The 27,345-nt window shown below is 41.6% G+C and overlaps 1 protein-coding gene across 1 annotated transcript; it reads left to right on the top strand.

The window, feature by feature from the left end:
* The first annotated feature begins 460 nt into the window (after positions 1–460).
* Positions 461–27,134, top strand: enpp1 (ectonucleotide pyrophosphatase/phosphodiesterase 1). The gene is made up of 23 exons (XM_046372635.1): positions 461–713; positions 5,117–5,189; positions 9,638–9,698; positions 10,656–10,753; positions 10,836–10,915; positions 12,437–12,556; positions 13,683–13,792; positions 13,894–13,959; positions 14,060–14,132; positions 15,016–15,124; positions 16,041–16,172; positions 16,265–16,296; positions 16,437–16,564; positions 17,457–17,526; positions 18,991–19,078; positions 20,733–20,917; positions 21,048–21,087; positions 21,172–21,332; positions 22,852–22,987; positions 23,691–23,765; positions 25,411–25,543; positions 26,248–26,392; positions 26,521–27,134. The coding sequence occupies exons 1-23, from the start codon at positions 582–584 to the stop codon at positions 26,671–26,673; spliced, it is 2,400 nt and encodes a 799-aa protein (XP_046228591.1). The 5' UTR covers positions 461–581; the 3' UTR covers positions 26,674–27,134.
* Positions 27,135–27,345: the final 211 nt, after the last annotated feature.

Below are 27,345 nucleotides of genomic sequence, written 5' to 3' on the forward strand. Positions count from 1 at the left end.
GCTTTTCAAATGTAAGATTAGATGTTTTCTTTCTACAAACTAATCAAATGGGCCTATCTTCATAACTACACTAAATATATTTGAATATGAACAGTTTTTACTGTTTAATCCAGTGCACCACTCCAGTCTGACCACAACATGGCAGCAGCACTCAGTGTCAGCACAGCACATTTTGTTATTAAAATAGTTCGTTTGTTCTTGTCTCACAGCTGAGAAATTAGATGTGATGACACCTTTCAGAGACGTGCAAACACAGACATCCGATATGTTTTGTTTTTTGTTTGTTTGTTTTAAAAAATGAACTCCTTCATGAAGTGGCCAAGTGTGAGCCTGACTGGTGAGCAGACTTCGTCGGAAAAATGACTCTTGAACCAAAATAGCGGAGTATTGACGTCTAATTTCCTCTTTCCTTAACCAGCGACCACATGCGTGCTGCTGCTTGATCAACTCTGAGACGCCCTGAAAAAGGCGGTGCTACACTTGGAGCTGAAGGATCGCGTCCTCCTCGGAGTCACCCTCTCTATGCCACTCGGTCCCTGCAGGAAAAAGGACCCTGACAGGAGTTAGTAGCGCTCAGCAGCATGGAAGTCACCAAAGGAGAGGACCGCTCGGCTGAACAAGCTGCGTCTTTATTTGGGGCGACAGAGTTGGAGAGTCAGCGGAGAGACGCCGGCCGTGGAAAGAAGAGGAATAACTGCAAAATTATTATTGGGGTACGTTTCAGCAGCGGTGATCCTGACCACTTAAACTCCTCTCCAAACCTGCAAACACGATTTGCTCTTATTTGCCTCTTCTCTTTGTTAGCTGAAGTTTTTGTTGTTGTTGTTGTTTTTAAAGAAAGTGCTTCCAAACTGAAACAAATTGCTGCACCTTTTAACCCTATTAACAAAAAAAACTCCAGCATTCCTGGAAAGTCCTGTATTGTAGTGAATCTGTGTGGTGTAGTAGACTGTACAGTCACCTGAATGTCATTTCTAGCCTCTTTATATTGCTTTACAGTGTTACTGCAGCGCCTTAACGTGTGCCTATAAGTTTGAAATGAGTCCATGAACTCACTTGGATGCCAGTTTGTTGTGGCTCTCTGAGCTGAAACAATGAGGTGACTGGCAAATGGAGAAAAGCTGTCACTAATCTGATAATCCTTTCAGTCTTTTTTTTTTTTCAAGCCAAAAACACAGTAAAAATACCAAACATGCTCTGGTTCCAGCTAGAAGAGTTTCTGCACCCTTAACTCTCAGTGTAATTAATCCACAGCTGTCAAAAAAAACAAAAAAAAAAAGCCCAGACGTCATTGTGAAATAATCAAAACAAAATGTTTTCACTCCAGTGAAAGAAGACAGAGGCGTCTCTGCATGTGGAGATGATCTGCAGTTGTTTGAGACCACTGCCCATCCTGAAAGTTTGGCAGCCTAGAAGTCAGAGAGCGAATGTTTACGCAGGAGATACCGTATCAGACATTTTACCATGAAGTTTGAGGGGTTGTGGGGTGGGGGTGGTGACGAGGCATTCAGGAACCAAAAAAGGAAAGTGCAGTATCACAGCATCTCTGAGCACAAAGTGTAATCCTCAGATCTGTGCAACTAGCAATCCAATGAAATGAAATTTACCATAATGTGATAGCATGAAAAGCGAGACATCGTCACATTTGAGTACCCTGCGTTGTTAATTATTTACTATTTTTTGCCTTTAATTAATAACAGGAAATTGAGTGTGTGTTCACAGAGGCCTGTAGGTGTGTCCTCTTTTGCAGGACGAATTCTTTCGCTTTTGGACCTAAATTAGCTGGAACGAGCCCGGCTGCTTTTCGCTCTGTCTTCTCCGTCTTCTCCATCGTCGTACGACCTGGATATTAGAAAGACTGTTTTGTTTTTTTTTATTCCCCTGAAATTTATTCTTGCCACACAGAGGAAAAAGGCTGAGACACAACAGCAGCTTTTGTTGCTCCCAACTCCTCAAGACGCTCAGACAAACCACAGAAAAACTAAATCTGGAATGCATTTGGGGCTTTACATTAAGACCAAAACCATAGTTTAAAGACCTGGAAAGAAAATTGTCCTCGTGTGTATTTAACACTGCCTTCCTGTAGCTGAGGTCAGGCCTATAGTGGATTTTTACATTAAAACTATAACAATAAATACGTATTTGAGGCCAAATGGTGCATTTTAAGTAACATGCTCTGTGTAGCCACTAATCTGCCTCACCTCTGATTTATAAACAGTACAGATAAGAAATCATCTGACAGTAAACACACCTCTCAGAGTATTTACTAGCAGGCTCCAGCTAAAACCTCAGGAACCGGTGATTTCAGTCGCTGTCTGCTTGGTGCTGATTAAATACACATGTGGTTCAGTCTAGACAACAGTATTCTCCGTCCTGCCTGTCATACATCAGCCGCCATACGCCTCGTACTGATATTTGCACGCTGCGGAGTTATTCAGGGGTGATTGCAACAGCGGGCTTAACTTAACCTGCAGGTTGGTTTTTCAGCAGAATAAAAAAACTTCAGCGGGATGTTTTTCGTGCCGCTGTGTTCACGTGGGTTCACGTCCGGTTTGACTCTCAGCAGTCTCATCAGGTCTTTGTTGTGTAGACAGCGGAGACAAATCTTAGGTTGCTGCTGTGTTTTGGAGGCAGACAAGTAGGTTTCCACCAGACAGACAGTTTACTTTTTCCAACCCACTAAGACCACGTCCTATCCAGGTCTGTCTGTCTCTCTCCTCTCACCTATAGCTGGAGAAAATAAGTGCACACACCCAGACACCACACACACATTGCAGCATATTTTCATAGCCGTCTAGGAATTCTTGCGTATGCGAGTTGCACTAAATGGATTACTTGTGGGTGGCGATTCCCACAATCCTGCTTTTGAGACCAACTGCACACAAAGTGAGGGAATTAAAGGACTGCAGCACCAAGATATCCCATCGCGTGTTGAGTCAGAGGGTTGAATTTGTTTTCAGACAAGAAAAATGTCAGCGGCAGCTTAATTTGTTTCGGATTTGTGCGTATTATTTTATAGTCCTACTTTTGAAAAGCGAACACAGATACATCTGTCTGCTTTGGAAACGAAGAGGGCGTGTATTCCCCTGCTTCACTTTATCTACTTTTATCAAGCCAAAACAGATCAATGCCAACGCAGAGAGGAAAAGACCGGAAAGCTGAATAAGATGAAACTTTATTAAAAAAAGTTAGTGCTGTCTGTTAATATTTTTTCTGTTGAGATTCCCATTTGAATCGTTGTTTTCTGTTTAAGATGTCAGTGTCATGAGATCAGTAAGCATTTGTAGTTCCTCTTCCACTTGTGGTTCTGGGTCTGTCGGTTGGACCCGGGAAAAACCTGAGGGTCTACGAGATGGTTAAAGTGAGAAAATAAGAGAAATGCACTTCCTTTACACAAATCAGGCGCAGCAACACGCCTCATTTTAACTGCATGCTAATTAAAAGACGGGTTTTGCTGGTTTTTGCAGGGGCTTCAAAATAAGCAGCAGTGACAGAACTGCTGAACGCCCCTCCTCTAACTGTACTCATTCAGACTTCTTTGAAACTCCCCACTAATTAAAAACGGATAGCACAAACGGGCAGATATGAGCCAAGCGCTTTATCGAGTAGCACATAGGCCTTCAGGCACCTTTGACTTTTCAAGAGGGCCAAGACCAACATTTAGACAGTTGGAGATGGTGCATTGGGGAAGATGGAAATGGTTAGATCACACTGGGCAGGACTGAGGAAATAAATCCCTTCGCTCTGCAAGATCTTTAGCACATCCCGAGTATAGCTGTCCAATAAAACAAATAAAAGAATGAAGAATTTGTTAGCCCGATTCTTTAATTGGAAGCCCAAGAACAGACCGAAACAAGAGATCTTCAGTTCACAGAAGTACAATTTATTTAGGTCACACGTAAAGTCTGGCAGCGCTGGGCTCGGAGTGAAGGAGCTCTCACGGATATCCGGTTTTAGTTTACATTCATCTTCTTGGGCTGGGTCTGCCCCGTACAGAGGTTGGACTTACTCGCAGCCGAGGGTCATTGGCCAGCTGTGTCTGAGGTGAACAGGCCAACCACTGTTTATGTGCACTTCCTGGAACATGACATCGAGCATGTGTGGCTATTGTTATTGGGGCGTGTACCTGCTGCAGCAGACCTAGAAAGATTAGAGAGGATCTTGTGGGTACATCCAAGGACACACAGTAGGTTACATGAGTTCAGTAGAAAAATACAAATCTAAGGTGTACACAGTAAAGGCCAATTATAACAGAATGAATGCTGACATGTTCAAAATGGACATGGTGATGTTTAGAGCGTAAAGTTTGCAGTAGTCACCATCTTAGTTTATCATGTTAGCATTCTAACATTTACTAATGTCCATTAAAACATGGGAATGTCAGCAATCCATTCGATAGTTTTTTGACACATCTGTCCTCATCTCGAAGTGTCCAGTGAACCTCAAATTTCTTCCAACCACCAGTGTGTGTGTGTGTGTGTGTGTGTGTGTGTGTGTGTGTGAGCCACTAGGATCCATCCTCTGGGGACCATATATGTTTGTACACAATTACATGGTCAGTCTGTCCAACAGTAGCATAGATATTTCAGTCTGGTCCAACATGCTGGACCATCCAACAGCCAGAGAGATTTTTTTCCTGTTGCGTTGTTGCTGTACAGCACACCTTCTGTTGTAGTGCTTGTAGGAGGTGTTCATGAGCTGCAAAAAGCCCCGATTTATGTCTTCTGTCAAGGGACACAACAGAAGTCTGTTCCTATGAGTTTGTATTTTGGTTAAAAGGCATGTAGCTGACACCAGAGTGTGTCCAGAGAGCTGGCATGCACGGCAGGATCGTTCAGAATACTGTACACTTCACTTACATTAAGTCACTAACATCTATCAGCTCAAGTGGTGGTCGGCCATCATTTGTAACAACATTGCATTGTTTGAAGAGCATAAGCAATCACTGCATGTTGATCATAATTCAGCATAGGTTGTTTGACTTTGTTAAGTTTTATTTCTTGTTTTTTTTTTTCACCTTTTTTCACCAACAGTTCAATCTAAACATAGCTGCACATGATTTATGAACTTCTCCAGCAGCTTTAACAAACATCCCAACGTTTGTTCTCTGTTTTAGGTTCTGCTGCTGTGCTTACTGGTGGTCATCTTGGCTGTGGTGTTTTCCCTGAGAAAGAGCAGCGATAGCACCGGTGAGCGCTGATGACCTTTTTTACTGTTTTGATTTTTCTGCCGCAGCATGTTTTTTATTTTTTATTTTTAGCACGTATCCATCAGCTGTCAGAGGAGGGTTTTTTATAAGTGGGTGCCAGGATTCAGCTACAGTTTAGTTGGAGGTAACATGGGGAGTCACTGACCACTGGTATCAATAGAGCATCTTGTGTGTAGCTCACGCACCAACAAAAGGACGGCTGTGAATGTAACGAAAATATTCCCAAGTAAAAGGTGGACTCAGTACACGTTGCTGCCAGTGATTTGGCAACTGACAGCTTCGCCAGGGAAAAGCAGGAATAAGGACGGAAGTAAGCGACTGTGTATATGAAGGCTTAAGTTTTTACAACAAATGGTTAGTAAGTAATGGTAAGTGATTTATGAGCAAAGGAGCATAGCCAACATATTTTTAGACTACAAGGAGGTTTGGTGAGAAATCTGTTTACTTAGGACGTGGCATCTTTCAATTTTAAAGGAAATGAGTTTTGCAGACTGTGTGTTTTACAGTAATTAGAGGGTCAGTGTTTATCAAGTCCACATGCATAGAATTTGTGAAGAAGCATCCCTGTGTTATCACAGGAAAAGCATTTTAGCAGACAACAGCACACACTGCTACCTCAGAATGAATGGGCAGGAAACAGCTTGGAGACAAAAGCGCATAGGATGAGGATAATTGGAAAGGCATCCACGTGAAAATACACAAACATGCATTTAAGCTTAGAAATCTGCACAGTGATACTCCAGGAAATAAACAGATTTGCCCTTTAAAAAAATGCCACAGCTCACACAGATTTAAGACAGACAGTGAATGAAGATGCTTGGGTTGCAACAGAGACAGACAGACAGGAATAACCTCCTCAGGTTACATTTTAGAGCAGTAATTCAGTAAAAGCTGGTGAAAATACGCACCACAAGTTGTCAGTGGGCAGAGGAATAAAAGAAGCCCGCATCCTGCTACTGTGAGGCTTACAAACATGCTGTTTGGGCTACCAGAGAGTGTGACTAATGCAGGGCCTTGGGCCTTACGTCCCACTGTAGATCCCTCGGAAGCTCCAAACTACAGTATTTAGAGCAGCAGTGAAGGAGGCTCATGTTACCAGCCAGCCAGTGAAAGAGAGACACAGAGGCGAATGTTAACCCCTGCATATGATTTGTTCAGAGGACGTATCTGTCAGGGCTGTGCAAACACGTTGTAAACACACACACACACACTTAAGCGACACAGGAATGTTCACCCCGAGTTCACACCTTTTCCACAGCTATAGGTTCCCCCTGGTTAGACGTGGGCAGTGGCGTCAGTACGCTCTTTGTGCCGAGACACTCCTTTTCCATATCAGGGGCAGCAGTGGTGACTGTGGGCAACTGTCCAAGCCTGGGCGGGGTGCTCCAACTGCTGTGGCATTTCACTTCAACTTATGCTTCCTACCCAGCCAAAATGAAAGCCACATGGGACGAACAGATTTTGACTTTTCACTCACCCAGACTCATATTTTGTTGTTTTTTTTTACATCCATGCAGCTTTGTTGGAACTTCTTCGTCATCTTTCATAAGGCTGCTTTCTTGGTAAGGCCTTTGGAAACAGATGAAAAGAAGTGAAAATAACCCTTTTTTTCTTCCTAGAGGCTGACAGTATGCAGCATAAAACACTGAGATCGGGTTTTCCCGTGAATTACAGACCACAGCTACTTGTCTCCTGGGACGGAGCATCCCCGTGTTCGGTCCAAACCACGGTGCTGGCCTTGAGAGGCAGTGAGGAGGGGCTTTCTCACTGACCTGCTAAGACTCCCTCTGTCATGTGTCCAGGCAGCAGCAGACTTGACAGATGTGCTGGCAGTTGTTTGAAAGGTGAAAGTTTCCTGACTGGAGTCACCTTGTGTGCGGGAATGTCCTTGAGAAGGAGTTTGTTTCGAAATGCTCTGGGAGCTGCTCAGGAGAAAACAAAAGAGGATACGCTGTGTTTGTTTAGTGTCTGACAAATACTTGAGTACCTGATCTCATCTCACACTTTGTCGCCAAAATGACGGCTCAGCATTGTCCTCTGTTTAGATTTAGATGTTTTGTGTGTCTTTTTCACCCTTTAAAGTACACAGAAACAGCAGTTAATAGTAGAGGTCGACCAGTGAGTCAGTCAGCGCTGGTATTGATTTCATTTGAAGTAATCGTTGGTGGTGATAGCTGATGGCTGTGCAGCCTCCACCAGTCAGCTTCTCATCTGGAATTACTCACTTTGAGAGAAAACATGAGCTGAAAAATAAAAATGACTCCCGCTTTTATTATTTTACAGTAGATATGATCACTCCCATATTTATTTATTAGTTACTTTGATTTAGATGTTCAGTTATCTGGTTTCTGAAAGCTTCTGAAAGTGTTTTGATGGTGTCAGCTGATTACTCAGCTATTTTTTAAGTTTTTAAGGGTTTTTACTGTATGTAGCCTTTCAACATAAGCCATCTTTTCTTTTTTTTTACACTTCACAGGAAGAGAAGAGGGAGCGATTTTCTTATTTAATAATGATTAATTAACACAAGGACGCGATTTTGGAACTTGAAAAATGTCAAATGTCACATGATATGTGATTGTGTTGTAATAATGTTCACTCGTGGTGCTGACCTGTCGTCTGACTCTGCAGTTCCCCTCGGCTCCATTTGGTTTCTCTGCTTTTACTGCCAGCAGCTCTGCCGTTGTTCAGTCTCTCAGCTCTCACCGCCGTCACTTCCTGCTTTTAAGCTCACAGTATGCTGTCTGCTCAGCACTACGCAGCAGATGGACAAAGCTAGCAACTAGCTGGTGAACACAGAGGAGCGTTTGCCTCAGGTGTCGGTGTAGAGCTGAAGTAAATATTTGGCTTAGATTCGTCAGGTGATCAGAAATACGACCCTAAATGCTCGTGCTGGTATGCGTCTGCTGGATGTGAAAAAGTAAGCAGCTTTTTCCTAGTGTTCACAAGCACGTATATCGATTTAGTATTTACTGCCCCTGAGTGTCCAACATGTTTTCATAAATCTGTTCATGTTCTGGGATGCAGTAGCTCCCTGTATGTCACTTACACTGGCTCACATTAAGTCTGTCAAATAAGTCTGAGGTCGTTGAAACTATGAGATGGTCGCTAATCGTATGGTCACACCTGTTTTAGAAAAGCTCTTTTTTCCACCCTGTTTTGTTTCCAGCCTAACTTCTAACTCGTTTGTCTTTGTCCATGGAGTCTGCCTGTTCTGTTATCCGTTTCTTCCAACACATTCATGTTTTTCTCGGAGTTCTGCTCTCGTCTTGCTCCACAAAACAGTGGAAAGATTTAACTGGCCAGGACCCACAGGAAACCCTCTGTGTCTCTCTCTCTCTCTCTCTCTGTGAATATGAATATGTGGGGGACAAAGTTGCATTACTGCACTTTCACTTCCTGTTGTACTCCTTTGAAATGGCTCAGTACTCCCATTTATTTGGCCCAGTGCCTCTCACTGTGAACAATGAAGTGTGGGCTCCTACATAAACACAAGACTTTTTGACAGAAATGGATAAATCCTGTCGCTTATATTCAACAGGGAGATTTGTGATCGAGGCGCATCTGCCCTGAGCAGCAGTGAGATAATCCAAACATGGAGTCCGGGCTCTGGTGGTGGTGACGGTGCCAGATGATGACTCTGAGGCTCATGAGGCAGATGAAATGATGAGTTTGAAGAGTGGGCGTTGTTGGGGTGGGGGTGGGGGGGGGGGGGGGGGTGGTGCGTAGGGCCGTGTTCAATCATATTTAAAAAGAGGCTCAGTTGGAAAAACCACACGGTCCTGATGAGGCAGATCAGTTTTTGAGTATCGAACCCTCAGTAAATCTTGACAAATAAAGACTTTAAAGAGGAGTTACACACACTAACACATGATGACACAAGATCTTGTTGGCATATGGTGTAAATATAAACTGCCTTTTCTGCTGAAAAGTGGTTTGGATGCGTCTGCATGGATTTGAAAACTTTTAGCCAAATTCTTTCGACCTCCTCTGGCTGTCAAAAACTACGCAACACTCTGAGGTCTTTTTCAAATGTTGACCCCACCCCACCCCTGCACCCCCAAATGCAAAAGCAGCTGCTGTGCCAAAAATAAAAAAGCAGAAAAGTGGCTAATTATAGCCCCAGTTTGTGGTTTTGACACATAGCTGCTGGTTGACAGTAGCAGGCTCGATAAGATTTATACCTGTACAGCGACAGGAAAAGCATATTTTAAGGGTGAATGGCAGTAACGATGGTAAACAGCAGGGCTGGGCTTGTTTTGGTGATGAATTTTTATGGTTATAAAGAAATATTTAAGGATTGAAATCAGGTTTTCTACTTCTAAAGCTTTATCATCCTAAATAAGTGTGGCTCATTAGTTCCTTCACGATAAACTGTATGCAAACTGGGTTTTTCTTTATTTCACTGACAGTACTCTTCTTTTCCATCAGGAGGGGAACTCTGGCTACAGCAGACCGATGAAGCAGTCCAACAGCCAAAGTGTCCACCTGGGTAATACAATCCTCTTGTTCTGCTGCTGTAGTCTGAGAACTGATGTGGTCTCAGTAATACCTCACATCACAGCTGGCACCATTTCCTCTTTTCCTCTTGGTATAATCTTTCAGCGTGATTTGTGGCTGAGAACTAAGCTTTTCAGCTGCGTCACCCACAGTTGACTCGTTGAGTGGAGGCCGTTGTTCCCAGCAGGCGGCTCTTAGTGGATCTTACACTGCAGGGGAAAAATAGAAAGTCTCCCTTTTTTTTTAGAAACGTGTGAATAAACCAAACACATGGCTTTGTTTTTTTACAACGGTGGAAAAAAGTAACCGTCTCCGTGGAAACAAGGCAATGACTAATCAAGCATGTGTTTGTGAGTGCGTGTGTGAGTGTGTGTGAGTAAATGTATGAGTGTGTGTGTTTCTGCTTTGGTAAGGGAGTAACCCCAGACAGACTCATTAAAGTATGGAAAAGAAAAGCCGTGGCTCCAAATGAAGCTATTTTTGGTTTGAAAACATCTGTCTGTCTGTATTTTTTTTAATCAAAGTCACTGATTCTTGTGGGTTTGTTTATATCATTTCTGTTGGCAAACCACACTTTTATTTTAACTTGTCATTTGGTCTTATTGTGCGATTCTTTTTTTTTTTTTTTTTTTCAGATTTTTTGGTAAATGAAAAAAGGCAAATGGAAAAAAGGACTGGCTCTTCCAATTTCCTGATTAAAACTTAACTCGCTGTTAACTCGGTGTGGAGTTACATTTCTCTTCCCATTCTCCGCTGTGTGTTTGTGTGGTCTGACTTTTTGTGTTTGTCTGCTCAAAGAGCTGCTTTGTGTACTCGCTACACTGACTTACTGTATTACTGCACACTGGTGCCAAAGATATCCATGCTGCTTAGGAATTATTCCATTTCTCATTGACAAACCCACCTCACTGTCTTCTTAAAACATTCTCCTTCCTGTCTTCCTGTCCAGTTTTTCCAGGTCTCCTCTCATCCTGGTGTCCTTGGACGGTTTCAGGGCCAAGTACCTGAAAGATCACGGCAGTCGACTTCCTGTCATCAACAAGTTACGTAAGTCGCCAACAATGCTGACTCCACAACTCATTGTGGTTTGCTATGCGTCGTGGTGTGACTGAATATTACTGTGCTGCAGGAAATGCTGGAACTACAACGCCATACATGAGGCCTGTCTATCCCACAAAGACCTTTCCCAACCACTACAGCATTGTGACTGTAAGTGTTTTCTGGTCAGGGGTTGATTTATTGGACTGGATTGTTTGTCTGACTTGTTTTTGTCAGTGGTGGAACTCATTGTAAGTACCATTACAACAGTGTAAAAAATACTCCATTACAAGTAGAAAGTCCTGCATTCAAAATCAGAAAGAAGAGAAAATCTGCTTCACAAGTTTATACGTGTTGTTTCCAGAATAAAGCTTTGCTACTTCACTTTTTTCTTTTTCTTTTTTTTTTCTTTGGAAATCTTGGATATTTTTTTCATGCATAACCTGACACGCCAGCTGTGTCATTCTAACTTCAGCCAGTTAGATCAGTTAGGCAAAGTCAGTTGGTAGAAGAACAAAAACCGTTTACCATCTATGATAAACTCTTTAGGAGCCACCATAGTTGTTTTCCAACAAATAGTCATCCATCCAAGTCCCAGGGCTCACGTATAGAGACAAACAACCAGTCATGCTCACCCTCGGGCAATTTGAGACCTGTGGGACTGTGGGAGGAAGCTGGAGAACCCGGAGGGAACCCGTGCAGACGTGGGGAGAACATGCAAACTGTCATGTCAGTCATGTCTCGCTGTATTTACACCTAAGCCACGCCCGTAGCTGCCAGTGGCTCCACTGCGGTGCAGCCCCAAGCACATAACTTTAAGTCTGGCAAGATGGATCCTTGCGTGATCTTCCGATCTTGGGAGTCCGTTTATTATTCTTAGACCTCTCAAATTAGTGCTGTGGTTTTCAAACTGGGGTTTGGGCTCAGTTCAAAGGGTCACGCGATAAAGCACGGGGCTCGTGAGATTATCAGTGCGAAAGGAAAGAAGGGAAAACAAAACTCTGTTACACAAAGTTGTATTATATTCTATAATCTTTGCTTTTAAGCTTTAACAGTTACTTAAATGAAACATGTGAGTAGAAATGTCTCTCTGGTGGGACAAAAAGGTTGGAAATCAATGAATTAATCTTTGATAATTCAATTTTATGCGTGAGTTTATTATCTTTATTTTTACCTATTAACTATGAATGTCAGCTAAAAATAGTGGAGCAAATAGTAGTATGTTTCCCTCTAGAATGTAATGGATTAGAAGTATAAAATCGCATTAAACCAAAAACACTCAAACGAAATACAAATACTTCAAAATTCTACTTAAGAACAACACTTAAGTAAATGTACTCACTTACTTTCCGCCACTGCTGTTAGTGAACCACAGTTAAACAGTGAATGTGGGGCTTTTCCCTACAATTACAGGGTCAGGGTCTTTTCACAGCAACATTGAGGTTACAACTGAGGCCTAATGGCTTACATGTGTTTGTGGAGTGGAGCAGCAGCAGAAATGGGGGGCTTACCGAGTGGATTTCACCTCTTGGCTCAAACCAAATCCTGCAATTAGAATAAACTGCTGCGGTTACCAGTAATATTTAGGTTACAAAGATAGGAGAGAGGAGGTAATCACTTGAAATCCCTGCAGCCACAGTATCAACACGACTCACTGTGACTCACTGTGTGTTTGTTATCTCATTCCTGCAGGGTCTTTATCCTGAGTCTCATGGGATTGTGGACAACAAGATGTACGATGTGTCTCAAAACGCGTTCTTCAGCTTGAAAACCGAAGAGAAATTCAACCCAAAATGGTATCAAGGAGAGCCAGTAAGTGAATCAATATGGCCGGGATATCGTGCACAGTGGCGCAAATGCAGGGTTCAGTAAATATTAGTTTTGAAAAACCCAAAGCTGGGACCTAATGAAACAGTTCTGGGCCACTTTAGGAAAATTAAACTTTTGCTGATCAAGGTCGCAACAGGACAGCTCTGAGAAACAGATTTTGTAACATTTCCATGACACATCTGAGATCATGAGTAAGACTGTTTCCTTCTGGATCTTGTAAAAGTAAACTGCGTCTGTGGAAAAGCCGGCACGAGTCAAGAGAAGGCACTTGTGCAAGAAATATGAAGCCTTGGCGCTCAGCTCATGCTGTAAGACACTTGTTTTTATGTCGACGTCGAGATTCGCTGCAGAGAATCTGCTCTCCCCGTAATTCGTGATATAATTATGGATTCTGCTCGTGCTAAATGACAGCTTGTGAGGGCTGCGAGTTGTGCTTGTTTAGATGCTCCGCGGTTACTCTTTTAAATGGGTTGGCTCTTAAATGTCATTTCTCAACTGCGTGACGGGCTGCGCTTGAAAACACACCACGCGGTGGCCATACGACTTTCCAGGAGGAGGAATAGATGAATGTTGACCCCCCTCTCCCATTTAATGCATTCATTCCATCATGAACCAATGCAACTAAGTGCTTCTGCCAAACCAGACTTACAAGCCTGCTGCATAAATAAAACACTTCTGCACATCAGTCTAATAGGTATTGATTTAGCATAAAAATATGCAGTTAGATTTCCATCAGTCTTGACTGGGCTGTGAGGGATTACACTTTTATCCTAATGGACTAAACACTACTGCTGCTGCGATGAATGAAACTAGATGACATTTTCAACTCTACTTTTGTCTCCTCTCTTTCATTTCCATTTCCTTTCCTCTCATTTCCTTTTTCCCTCTCTTTTCTTTTCCTTCCCGTTTTGTCTCATCCCCCTCACCCCTTCTCTCATTTCCTCTCATCTCCTTCCCTCTCCTTTGGTTTCCTCATCTCTCCTCGCCCTGCTTGCCTCCCTTGTTTCTTTTCCTTTTGTTTTGTCTCATTTCCTTGCCTCTTCTCTCATTTCCTCTACTTTTTTCTGACCTTTTTATTTCCTCTCTTCTCTTAACCCTCTCTCCTCAGGTCTGGCTCACTGCCATGCGTCACAAACTGAAAACAGGAACCTTCTTCTGGCCTGGCTCAGATGTGGCCATTAATGGCACCTTCCCAGACTTGTACAAGAAATATGACAAGTAAGAATGATGGCATTACATTGCATACATTTAAATTCATGACAAATGACTCGGTCGAGTGGTATATTGATGTATGCATTAATAACCTTTTTGGCACACAGGAGCGTTACGTTTGACCACAGAGTGTCGACGGTGTTGGAATGGCTCAGTTTACCTCAGGGAGAAAGGTATTACATGTTCTTCACTGCTGTTTTTAAAGATTGTGTTGTTGAGTCTCCATCAAAAATCACAGAGTGTCACACGTAACTGTTGCCTTTGTGGTTTTAGACCCGACTTCTACACTTTGTACCTGGATGAACCTGACACAGCGGGACATCGTTACGGGCCAGCAAGTAGCCAGGTCAGCCACTCACTGACACATTAAATTTGCCTCAGACCAGACAGAATAAGTTAAAATTCTGGACAAAATCTGCCACTAAGATCCATTAACTAAGCTTTTCCCAGTGCTTCCCACGCGTTGTCGTGTTGTTATGGACGTGGTTCAGTGGTCATCACATGACCTCCAGTAACTTGGAGGAACTTTGGTCATATGATATTATCTGGTCACGCTGCATATGTGAGGGAAGGAGTTTGAAAAGTCAGCCCGTCGAAGAAGATTGCGGGATACAGTTGAAAGCCCTGGAGAAAAAAAAAAAAAAAGCTTTATAAGATTATTTAGTGAGGATAATTTTTGACTTGTGATATGAACAGAGCTGCAACAAATCCTTACTCTCAATAGGTTGATCTATAAAATGTCAGAAAATGTTTTGATTTCCTCATACCTACGTTGATGTCTACAACTTGCTGGTTTTACTCGACCACCAGTCCAAAACACGAAGACATTTACCATCACACAAAGAAAAACGAAAACTGCAAAACTTTACTTTTGAGAAGTTGAAACTAACATTTGGAGTTACTGCTGGAAAAGTGTGTTGAAAGTTTAAGTAATTATCAAAGTAGTTGCCAAATAATTTTCTGTTCATCTGTTAACCTCGCGCAGCTCCATATATCAGTGTAACCATTCACAGAAACATTTAAACAGCTAATTTTGTTTTGTTTGTCATTCATACTGAATGACGGTTTAAGCAAGCTGTTATTCATTATGTTTGCTAGTTACTTACTGGCTGAGCCAAGCTGTTCTCCAGGTGTTCACGTGATGGACTCAGTAGTTTCTCTGGACTCTGTTGTCCTGCCACAGTGACTCGTTAGCTCTGCTAATGCTTTAAGTGCTGTTGTGCCTTCAGGTCGTTCAAGCCTTGGAAAACGTGGACAGGATTTTGGGCAAGCTGATGGACGGCCTGATCCAGAGAGACCTGCTGCACTGTGTCAACCTGATAATCACGTCAGACCATGGTGAGATCGCCACACGACTGTGACTAACACAGTTAATAAGATGCAGCAAAAGCAAAAAATAAACATTCTTCACGTTGTTCAAAGAAGAAGAAATCCATATTTTTTAAGCAGCTGAGAGGCTTTTTGGTTAATTTCTATTTTTCTTTTTTTTTTCCATTTAAAGCTGTGCATTTCCTGAGAAAATTATTTGCCACATCCATCCTAAAATCCCTGTGGTTTTACTGTAGCAAGTGCATTGTTTCAGCGCCTGTGAGGACTTTAGAGGCTTAGTGTCATCTTCAAATGTTTGGGTTTGAGTTGAGTCACTGCACCTGCTGCAGGAGAAAACCACAAGACTCAAGCCAAAGAGAAAATCTGATGAAAAATGGCTCTGTTATGTAGGAGTGAACTGGGAAAAACTGTTCTCATTGGTGTGCTAGGAGGATCATTTGTGATGAGAAGTTCCTCTGGACATCTGGAGACCATATGTTTAGTCTTCAGTAGTTTAGTTAGCGATGCCCAGCAATCGTCATCTTAGACATGATAACCAAGAGAAGATTTTGACATGCTGGTGTAGTTTTTAGGCTAAAGCTACAAGACAGATTCATCATTGTTTACGTGTCACAACCAAAAGGATTTCGACAAATGTTACGCTGCAGATGTAAACCTACAGATGTGCAGTAAATTTTAAGGGCTGTTAAATAAGTGCTCGTATCTTTTTCTGACAAGATAAACATTTGTGGCCCCACAGGGGAAGAACAAAGTTAAACAACATCAGTATGGGACACAAGCACTATCATACACAGAGCCATGGATTTTTGTTGATTTAGTAATGGTGCTCAAACTTTGCACTTTTTACGCCCCATTTGTAAAGCATGTAAGCAAAGATCTCACGATCCAAACTGAAGACAAATACATTTTTTCTCCTTTTTCGCAGGCATGGAGGAGGCTTCATGTGAAAAGGCAGCGTATGTGTCAGCCTACCTAGACAAGACAGATGACTTTTCTGTCATCCAAGGCCCAGCTGCTCGCATCAGACCCACTCGCCTTCCACAGAATTACTTTTCCTGTGAGTTCCTGTCGATAACAGCCATCCCCTGTCCCTCACAGCTTGACTCAGTGTTGTTTGTAACCAGCGTGTTCTGCGTTTCTCTTCCTCAGTTGACTATGAGGGCCTGGTGAAGAACCTGTCGGTATGCAAAGTATTCCAAATGGGCACTTTTTGTGTTCATAAGAAGAATGAAAAATTATCTGCTTGTTTGACTTCACTTCAAACAATCCCATTGTCCCTCTGCTGTGTGTTGATTGTCCTCTTTTGTTGTCTGTTCTGAAGTGCAGGACCCGTGACCAGCCAATGAGGCCGTACCTCAAAGAAAACCTCCCTAAAAGGTTGCACTTCGCCTACAACGATCGCATAGAGAGAGGACACCTGTATATGAAGCATGGGTGGCAGGCTGCTCTGTAAGTCTCCGATTGGTCTCAGTGTCACATAGAGCAGGCAGTAACATGTTCATTGGAATTATTTTCTTATTTACTGACTTAATCACTGGTTTTTCACAAGAGAAAACGAAATGTTTCAAACTTGCTAGTCACTGGAGGTGAGTTGAGGTGAAGTGAAGGAAAGTGAAAAATTTAAGTGAATGGAGGTGAAGAAAGTGACGTAAGGCGAAGCAAGGTAAGATGAAGTGATATAAACAGTACTGTAAAGTAAAGTGAAATGAGACTTTGTCTACCTTTTGTTGAACTGATTGGAGAATTTCACCTGCAGGAGTGTGAACGACTACCTGTACTGTAAATGCGCTCGCAATCTTGAAATTTATTATTAGAGAGACTGTATTCATGATAACTTTTAGCTTGATAAAAGAAAAAAATGATGTTAAATGCAGCGCACATGTTGCCACAGTGCTGTTTTAATGGGCCAGATGTCTGTCTGTGTAAAAAATTGTTTTGCGAACTGTGTTTAAAAGATTTTAAGGGGAATACTTGGAAGACTGATTTATACAGTGTGAAGTCAAATTAGATTTTGATTACATGCAGTGTAAGATACCAGAGCTGTTACTGTAATTGGCCAGGAATTCTTTAGGCAAGTCTTGGAAATGAATGTGAATGTATGATGATTGTAAAACTAAAAACAAAAAGCCACACAGAAGTTGAAGATTTTAGTGACAACAATCCTTCCTAATGAATGGCGCATGTTATGTTGGAGAGAAGTTGTGCACCTCCTTTGATGAATTGCAACCATGCAATCATGGAAAATTGCTTCAGGCTGAAGAATTCAGTCATCTCGAATGCACAGCAGTTGTAAACTTGCCCTGAATAATTAAAGATTCTTACTTCTGTTCTGTGTTGATAGCAACCACAGGGAACTCAAGTACTGCACCGGTGGATTCCACGGGTCAGATAACCTCTTCGCCAACATGCAGGTCAGAGGAAAGAAACAAAAAATGAAGTGTGATAAGTGAGTGAGCTCTGACTAAGCTCAGCAGGACTGATGTCAGCCCACTCGCTGCAAATTTCCTCTTGCTCTTTTGATTTTCAAACTGATAAACTGCAGCAGGTAATTCTGAGTCATCTGAAATCAGTTTGTGCAGAGTTGTGAGACAACAAAGCAGCCATACTGCACCAAAACCTTGTGCTTGTTTTCAAATCTACAGTGTTAGATAGAACACAACAAACAGCTGCTCAGATGCCAAAGAAACTTCAAACAGCGGATTCGCCAGATGCTTAATCATATAATCCTACTGTTTAAAGTGTGGCAGCTGGGTCTAAGTGAAATTAAGTTGTGTATTTATTGTTTACATTGATTCAGCAGGTTGAAGAAATTAATTAAGTAATTAATTTTGCAACAATGAACAAGAGTGCTAAAATGCTGGCAAGAGAGAAACTAATGAGACTCTGCAAAATTCGACCTCTGCAGATGCCAGAAGTTTGAGAACCTCAGCAGTAGTTAGACTAAATACTGGAGAAACATACGGTTCTGTAATTTGTTTCATTTAGAGGATGTTGACGTGTGGAAGCCGACAGATTCAGCAGTCTTCCTCCACTGCTGGCTGTGAGGTTGAGAGGGTCTACTTGGGGGTTAAATTGTGACAAAGCAGATCATCAAACAGGACTCATTTCAGAGACTCAAGATGCATATCAGTGCAGCATACAAGACTTAAAATGGCATGTAGGAAATACACCAGAGCATGAAGATATTTCGAGATATTTAATTTAAAAAATGTAAACTTCATGTTTTAGTGAAAATGCAAGATGTCTCTGTATTTGCTGTTTAATTTCTGGAAAAAATGTCTAAAATACACACAATACACGCCGCAAACAGCTCTTGAACTCAAGTACAGTAATTACACTTGTTGTGAGAAGTTGCTCTCCGCCTACACATCCTTTGCTTTGGACTTAGTTTCTGTCTGAGACCTTCTCAGTAGTCGTCACAATACATCTGTGCTTGTTTCGATATGTGGTTTACACTGGAATTTAAAGTGGTATAATTAGCTTACAAGATTACGGACTTTGGAAAAAAAACAAAAAAAACAAAACACTGTGAGTGAGAAAAGCAAATGACCGTAAATGGCTTTCAACCTGTCGATATGGAGCAGAGAAAAGAGGCTGCAGTGTGCTTGAAATAGACAGTTTAGTCACCTGTAAATATCTCCAAATGGCACCCTTCCTTTGCTAAAAAAAAACACTTCTTATATTTCTAGGTCATGTGAGGTAATTTTACGGCTACAGTTCATTTCAAATATTTACGAGTGGCCTAATCATGGTACTGAATGTTTGACATCTTATTATTTGCAGAGGGAGATTAAATGAAGGTCTCCATTTCTGTTGGGCAGTTGTTTGTGTCTCGGCTCCAAATAAATGACTGAATGTGTGTTTGCTTTTTACAGGCAATCTTTATTGGCTACGGTCCAGGATTTAAGGGGAAAACCATTGTGCCCCCTTTTGAGAACGTTGAAGTATATAATCTAATGTGTGGTAAGCTGCTTTGTTAGTATACACTTAATGAACTAGACTTTATCCTGCTGTAGCTGAAAGTACTTTAAATACAAAAAGAAACTTTTTGTATTTAAAAGCCTAGTGCAACATTTTGTGAAAAAGGCTTCCTTCCTCCTCATGTCCTGGAATCTCGTCATCACGTTAGACTGCCAGGCAACCCGAAGAGACTTCAGAAAGCTCAACACATAACCCTATGAGTGTATTATTTAGACCTGGATGTGATACTTCCACTTCTGCTCAGTGGTCACTTTCCATGTCGCACTCATGGGCCAAAATGTTTTCTCTCATTCACCACCATTATAAACGTGTAAAACTGTTCATGGGGCGCCTCGAACTGCAAACAAGGCCAATTATGACACTTTCTATTATGAATCTTAGATCAGTGGAGGTTTTATGTACATAAATCTTTTCTTGATGTCACCAGAATATAAACTCTATAGGCTGAGTGGGAACAGCAGAAACACTACATCGCATACCCAGGATACAAACCCAAAAACTAGAAAACTTTTTTTGGCATATGTGCCAGGTGAGCTGTTCTAACCACACAAATATAATCTTAATAATCAGCGAGAAGGTGCTGGTCAGCAGACTTGTTACCTAGAACAAGGCCAGTGTAGCTGTGTCCCCCCGTTTCCAATGAATAGGCTAAGCTAAGTTAACCAGCTGCTGGCTCCAGCCTCATATGACCATATGAGAGTGAGAATAATATCGACCTTCTTATCTAACTCGGCAAGAAAGTGACTAAGCATATTTCCTGAAATAATAATAAAATAAAATTCAAACTATTCCATTATAACAAGATTATTAGTTGTTTCCGCTGACTTTGAAATTTATCAACAAACTAACTAAAACGGAGAGGTAATTTCATCCCAAACTAATATTCTTTGAAATATTTTGTATTATTGAGAGCATATCACCAAATCATGTCTACATGATATCCCTTGTGTACTGCTGTCCTTATTACTAATATTTCTAACTATAAAATAATTTATAAAATTAGACCCATGTTGAAAAAAAGTAAGAATTTCCTTCATAGTTTTATAGTAGCCATTGTTACATTGTTTCTCTCGGTTACAAAAACGTTTTACTTCACAGGTTAATTTTAGAAGATACAGCATCACTTTCACCACGGTTTAAAAGAGGAAACAGGTGCATTGAAGTTCAGTTTGATTACTTGTCTGCCAAAGAAGAACTGCAGAAAAGAACAGACAGCAGCCACATCAACCAAAAGAACAACTGATGCAAATAATCAGATTTAAGTTTAACCCACCCCAAAGCATTTGGAAGTGAAATAACACTGCACTGAGAAACTTACTGCTGTTGGTCAAAGAAGCTCTACAAAATCTAGCAGCTTACAAATTACTACAACAGACGGATCGTACCTGTGCTCAGAGACAATTTCATTTTCAAAGATAGAGACTTACTGATTTATTAAATACAAATAAGCAACAGAGAACCTTTAATGCTTCCCTTATATATGAATTCAATGTGCATTTGCTTTCACCTGATTATTTCTTACATAAAGGTTAAAATCATCTTTTCATGTCAAGTGTACTGACATGCCGTGTAATGTCCAGTGTTAGCAATGTTAAAAAGCGCTTTCCTCTCTTTTGCTCGTCTCTTTTGCCTCCAGATCTCCTCAGTATTCGTCCCGCTCCAAACAACGGTACACATGGCAGTCTGAACCACCTTCTGAGGCGTCCCGTCCACCTGCCAGTTCACCCAGCCCAGCTTTCGCATGACACCCCCTGTGAGGCCTCTGAGCTCGTCCCCGCTGACGACCTGCAGTGCAACTGTAGTTCCCAAAACAAGGCCATGGTATGTGCCAACAGGCTACCGAGGTTGTGCATTTGCTTGGTCAATTTATACTGAAATGTCTCGACGAGTGTTGGATGGGTTGCCATGAAAGTCAAGAGCACACTAACAAGAAGTGTGAATTTCTTTTCAGGAGACAGACATGAACAGACGTCTCATGCCAACCAATTCCAGTGAGTTTCATGTTATTTTCGTTAGCGTTTATGATGTCTTTATAGAGAACATTTTGTGTGACCATTTATACATGATCCCTTCAGGTGTTAAAGCCAGCTTGCGTCGTCTCCACCATCCGTTTGGCACGCCTCGAGTCGTCCAATCAGACGCCACCTTTTGTCTTCTCCATCACTCCAGCTACCTCAACGGGTACAGCAAAGACCGCCTCATGCCTCTGTGGGTGTCGTACACCATCCCGCCTCTGGTGAGTCCGCTTTTTGGAGCTGTCTTTCATCTCTAAACATAGCCTGTACAGTTGACTTGTCCCAGCTATATTTCTTCTGTGGTCAGGGTCTGGCAGGAGCATAGGTTGTTTAGTATTTGAATCCCTTCTCTAAGCAGCTGTTACTCATCTTCTGTGCTCATGTTGGGTCAAATGGTTCTTGTCTTTCTCATTATGTGGTTGAGCTTCAGTGTAAATCATGACTTCAGGCAGAATGATGCATTCCCGGGTGAGTTTACACGGTTGTCTAAATGATGGAGCAAGTGAGAATGTAGATTTGTTTTTAATTCAAGCCTTATCCAAATACAGTGCTAGCTAAATATGACTTGTACTGTACTCTGTGTTCAATTTGGCTTGGGAGAATTGCGGTTTGGATTGTTCCATGTTTTATTTTCTTTTTTTATCAGTGCATAATACATACTTTATTGCTTAGCCCACTTGTACACCCACAGGAAACTTCAGTTTCACAGCATGTCAAAGTTAATAATTCCATATGAAGGTAGCTTTAAGCGAGTTTGTCTGCTAGAAAATCAGTTTATCAATGACAAAGCAATAAGCGACGATGCTGAGAAAGATTACATTCCTATTCTTGTACAAACACGATGTTGAAAATGAGGGTTTTGATGTTTTATCTTTTGGCCTGTAATCAGAGACAGAAAAATTCTGTAATATTTTATTTTACTACTCAGAATTTCCAAATAATTTCACGACTTTCCTGCTCTTTAAATTGGTTCAATTTGTTTTTCCCAGAGGATGAATCATAGTGAATTTTTCCCTCACACCACCAAGGTGTTCACACTTGTATTTTCTAGTTTGGTATCTCAACAGCTATTTAAAGGATTGCCATGAAATTTAGTACAGCCATTAATATCCCCCTCAGGACATGCTCTAATAACACCCTGAATTGTCATTTATTGCCACCAGCTGGTTAAAATCTTAATTTGTTTTATACTACTTCTCTACAAAAACTTGTGACATTCTCATCAGTCTGAGCTGTACTTTGTGTTTCCTGCTAACTAGCAAAATGTTAGCTAGCTGGCATTCTAAATTAAGATGGTAAACCCTGTAAATACACATTAGCATTTAGCTGAAATCATCACTGTGGCTAAGTGCTGTAATGACTGTAAAACTGTTGCATGTTCAGCTGACATGAAGTCAATTACCTAGAAGTTAACAGATTGAACCACGTCTCTGTTTTTGCCTGTAAATACCGGTTTTCATAGTCCTTACCAGACAGCAATTACAAGCTCAAAAATAAAGTGTTACAGTACATTCAAAAATAGTTAAAAAAAATCTCTCATTTTCTTCTATGGCAGGAGAGGAGAGAGAGAGATGAGATGATTGTTTTTAGAGAACTAAGCAAATAGAAACACTGCCATGGCCTCGCTGACCCATGCACACAAGCGAAGCCAATCCAAGCCAGTGATCTTACACAACACTCCAAGTGTTGACCTCGAGTCCCACGCCACACTGTCCACCGCTGACTCATCCTCTCTCTCAGACCAGAGTCCAACCAGGCAGCCCGGAGTTGGAGGCGTGTGTTCGTGCTGACGTACGCATCCCACCGGCCGACAGCCAGCTGTGTCTGCGCTACAAAGACAACCCCGCTCTGTCCTATGGCCTGCTACATCCCCCCAGTGAGTGCATGCATGCGTGCGTGTGTGTATTGGTGTGTGTGTTATTGCTTATGTACGGTTGTGGTGGAGGCGGTCATATCAGGCCACCCCCTGCCGGGTGTTGAATTCAAGCAGACGTGCCTCAGAGCCACATTTTCATGTAGCTTTGAGATGCTGTGCATTCACTGTATTCTATATCCGTTTTTTTAAATGATATTCAGTTTTCAGGTAACTCAAAGGAACTCAAAGGTAACAAAAAGGAAGTGACACACTGAAAGAGTGAAGCACAGCTGTGAGGAAGTTCGACTCGCCAGAATCAGACATTACACTTTCCTCTTGTCTGTGGTAGAAAGTGATCCCAAATGGGGGGTTTGTGCAGTTTATGAGCTTTGATGATTAGTTTATTAGTTGATTAGTTAATCACCATTAATCATTCAGTTAAAAAGCCCCCAAAATTTGATTCTTCCAGCGTCTCTGATGTGAGCATGTGCAAATTTTCTTAGTTCAGAAATTGAATATCTTGGTTTTAGTGTGGTGGTCGGACAAAAGAAGACACTAGATGTAACATTTCTCAATATTTTCTGACATTTCTAGACAAATTACTGATTAGCTCCACCAACATGTGCAGTGTAGCTTCAGCCAGTCAGCCCTGGACTGTGTTCAAATGCATACCTAAATTAAAAACACATTCAGTCATTGATCATTTGTCACTTTCTCTCTATAGATCTGAGTGCCAGCGGACCTGAGACGGACTCACTTATCACGAGCAACATGGCACCAATGTTCCCCACATTCAAAGGTGAGTCAGTTTTGCAGATATTTATTGGTTTCCTGTTCTCTAGCTGCACCTAAAGAGGGAATGTGTGATGCATGAGTTAAAAATTTAAAGCCAGAGATGTCAGAGGGGTTCATTTGCCAACTGAGTGGAGGCTTTTGAGCTGAATCAGAGCTGAACAATTTAATTAACCAGTGCTGAAAAAATCAAAACTAGACATTATGTCGTGCTCTGGTTTGTTAAATTGTTAAATTGAGAGCAGGTATTGTGGTTTTCAAGCTCTCATCAGCCATTTCAACTCAATATTATACATTTTAAAGCTGATTTTCTAAAAACGGGCGACACTTTTGGGCCTCAAATACACATAATAGGAGTCCTAAGATCTAACCGCTGTGATTATATTGGTCTGCTGTACTTTAATTTAGCTGAGCTCTTTTTTATAAAGCACAATTGCAGGTTTAGTCAGAGGAACCTTTGCAGCCTTATTCCTACTGCCATCCTGCTGTAGAAACTGCAGTTTTGAAAGTTTGACTTTAAAGGCGGTTCATTCTGATTCAACAGTGTTCTCTGAAAACCCCAGTAGATGATCTAAGTTGAACCGGAAAGGACTGAATGTTCTTTCACTCCCTTAATTTTTGTTCTTCTACTCACACAGATGAGTTGCTGTAAAACTCACGCCTGTACATGCACTCGCAGCGCTACACAGCATCACAAAAGCACCCACATGGGAATATGTGCGAATTTCATTTGATGATGTAATGCTGTGGTCTGCTGGGCTGTTGTTGGAACTTGTTGATTATGCCGGGAGATTAATGTATTGAAAAGTTGATTGTTTCAGTCAACACAGTTGTGGTTGGTTTCCACTTGGGCCACCCCTACTGTAAACTGTCTTTCATTAGTATGAGGTCACAAAGGGATGAAAAACCCCTTTGAAAAACTGACAATTTTGTAGGTTGGAAGTCTGAGTGCTTATCAGCTGACTGATGCTGCCCCCTAGTGGCACATCACTGTGCCTATACAGTGTGGGGATGATAGAGGACCAGTCAATTCAATAGATTATTGATTCAATCAAACACATCAAACTACACCAAGTGAACACGATCAAAGAAAAACATAAGGTCCAAACAATATTCCCCATAAAATACAATTCAGTCCACTCATTAAACTTGAATTAACAGAATAATATATCATAAATAATGTCATTATTTTTTTCTTGCTGAGAGAAAAAAACTACAGCTGTTAGCAGACTGAATAGCTTAGCTCACAATAAAGACTGGAACAAGGGCGATACAATAAGCTAAAAACACAAACAATAGTCTCGCTCTCTTCAAAGTCAACAAAATCTTCCCCCCAGCACCTCGAAAGCTCACACATTTGCACGTTATATTTTACCTTCGGACAGAGCCTGGCAATCTGTGTCCCCCCGTTTCCAGTCGTTTTGCTGGGCTAAGCTAATTGTCTCCTGGTTGTAGTATCACATGGACAGACATGGGATTTGAATCTCATCTGCCCCTCAGTAAGAAAGCGAATATGTGAATTTCCTCTACTGTCAATTTATTCCTTTCAGGTGTAATTTGTAATAAAGCCACAGCTCTTCTTCATAGAGAGAGTCAGTATCATCGGGTGTGAAGAACCAAAATGTTTTTGTTTTTCTGTACCCTAACTGCAGACGTTTGGACCCACGTCCACAATGTCCTGCTGCCAAAATATTCGCAGCAGTTGAACGGCGTCAACGTCATGAGTGGGCCGATATTCGACGAAGACTATGATGGAAACGTTGACGCACTCAGAACAATCTCAGGGTGAGTCGGAGTCACACACTCAACCAGGGCTGCACCCTACAATAAGGTATACCATCAGTTAATCTACTGGTTGTTTCCTTGATAAAGCGATCACGTCAGTAAAAGGGGAAATATAAATGCCCAATAAAGTACTATCTGCTGCACTTCCTAAAGCAGAGCTCCACAGGTGCAACACAGAATGAAAATAGAAGATACACTGTCAAAATACTCTGCGGTCAAAACCTTCATTTCTCAAGATGTGAGGTCTTTGTGTTCTCCTTGGCATTGTGTCATGAGTGTAGTAAACTTCCCAACTGTATTAGTAGTTAGTAACTGCTATGATGTGTTGTGAAAAACTTCATGTAGGCAATTTTATTCGAATCAAAGTATTTATGCTTCTTTTATACACCCCAAACCTTAAGGGGCCTGAAAATGCATTTTCTCACTCCTACGTGAACAATAAATTTTCAGGTTACTCTTTTGGCTGTTTTCTTCTGAATGGGGCATGGCTCACTTGGAAAACGTGATGCCATAGATTTAATCTCTTAATAAACAATGCTGTAGAAGAATAATTTGAAACCATGTTTTCAAGGGATTCAAGGTTTGACCTTTTCCGCCTCAGCTTGAGTTTTATAAATGAAGTATTAGTTGTCCAAAGTTAAATTGAGAGCTTTATAGACAGGAGGCGGCAGTTTGTTAAACCCTGTGATCTCGTTTTTCTTCAGGAATGAGGCTCCCATCCCAACACATTTCTTCATGATCCTGACCAGCTGTGGGAATTCGACCTTCAGCCCGGTTAACTGCGAGGGTCCCCTGCATGCCAAGTCGTTCATCCTGCCCCACAGGCCTGACCACACAGAGAGCTGTGCTGTGAGTAACATCACTGACTCCTCTTCTGCACCTCAGCCTACCCCTGTGGAAACCTGCCGACACATCCTACAGTGGAAGAAATGATCAGAATTTTAAAAATATCCGTTTTCTTTTTTGTTTTTCTTCAGAATGAGTCGGACTTGTCGTGGGTGGAGGGCTGGCTGCAGTTTCATGTGGCACGAGTCAGAGACATCGAGCTCCTGACTGGACTAAGTTTCTACCATGACAGGATATCAGTGGAAGAGACGCTACTGCTCAAGACGCTCATACACACTGCTTGAAATCAGAGACATTATCTACTGAAGCTTTAATGTCCAAAGGAAGCCGTACTGGTGGGCGCAACAGGCCTCTGTCCACATGTGCACAGTCTACCAACAGGTGCCTCACTCAGAAAAGTTTCCTGTATTCAAACCAGTTTGCTCCCACCATTAAGTTCCCTCCAGTTTTTTGGTTTTTTTTTTTTGTGTGTGTGTGTGTGGGTGTAATGTCTGAGTCCCCAAAGTTTTTTTCTTTTGTTTTTTTTAATAATTCAATGTGTAAAAGCCAGATGTGTGTGTGTGTACATATATATAATTTGTTTTTGACCAAGTTTTTGTAAATGATTTTATAAAAGAAAAGTCCGAGGGCATTTTTCTAAACAAGACTGAACCAAAGAAGCCGTCACATCTGCTGAGCAGCTCTTAAGCATTTCCTCAGATGGGAAAATTTGACAAGAACAAAATAAAAGGGAAAAGAAACATTATTGATGAAAGGAGAGTCTGTTTATACTACAGTTGTTTTAATTGGCAGGATCACTTATGACAATCTGGAAGCAGTTGTGACTGCTGCCACACATCTGGAGAGCTGCGTGCAGCAGCCGGAAACTCAGCCGGCATGAGAATTTGAGTTTTGCTCTACAAAGAGAAAAGTTTTACCTGCCAGATGTTGTCATTGTGTTTTCATGATCGTTATTT

Source organism: Scatophagus argus, chromosome 19 (genome assembly GCF_020382885.2).
Source record: "Scatophagus argus isolate fScaArg1 chromosome 19, fScaArg1.pri, whole genome shotgun sequence".
NCBI lineage: Eukaryota > Metazoa > Chordata > Actinopteri > Scatophagidae > Scatophagus > Scatophagus argus.

Excerpts from the sequence above, each read along its gene's own strand:
- enpp1 (XM_046372635.1), top strand. The coding sequence starts at position 582 with ATGGAAGTCACCAAAGGAGAGGACCGCTCGGCTGAACAAGCTGCGTCT. Across the intron at positions 10,754-10,835 it reads TCCTGTCATCAACAAGTTAC|GAAATGCTGGAACTACAACG; the intron begins GTAAGTCGCCAA and ends ACTGTGCTGCAG. Across the intron at positions 23,766-25,410 it reads AATGTTCCCCACATTCAAAG|ACGTTTGGACCCACGTCCAC; the intron begins GTGAGTCAGTTT and ends CCCTAACTGCAG.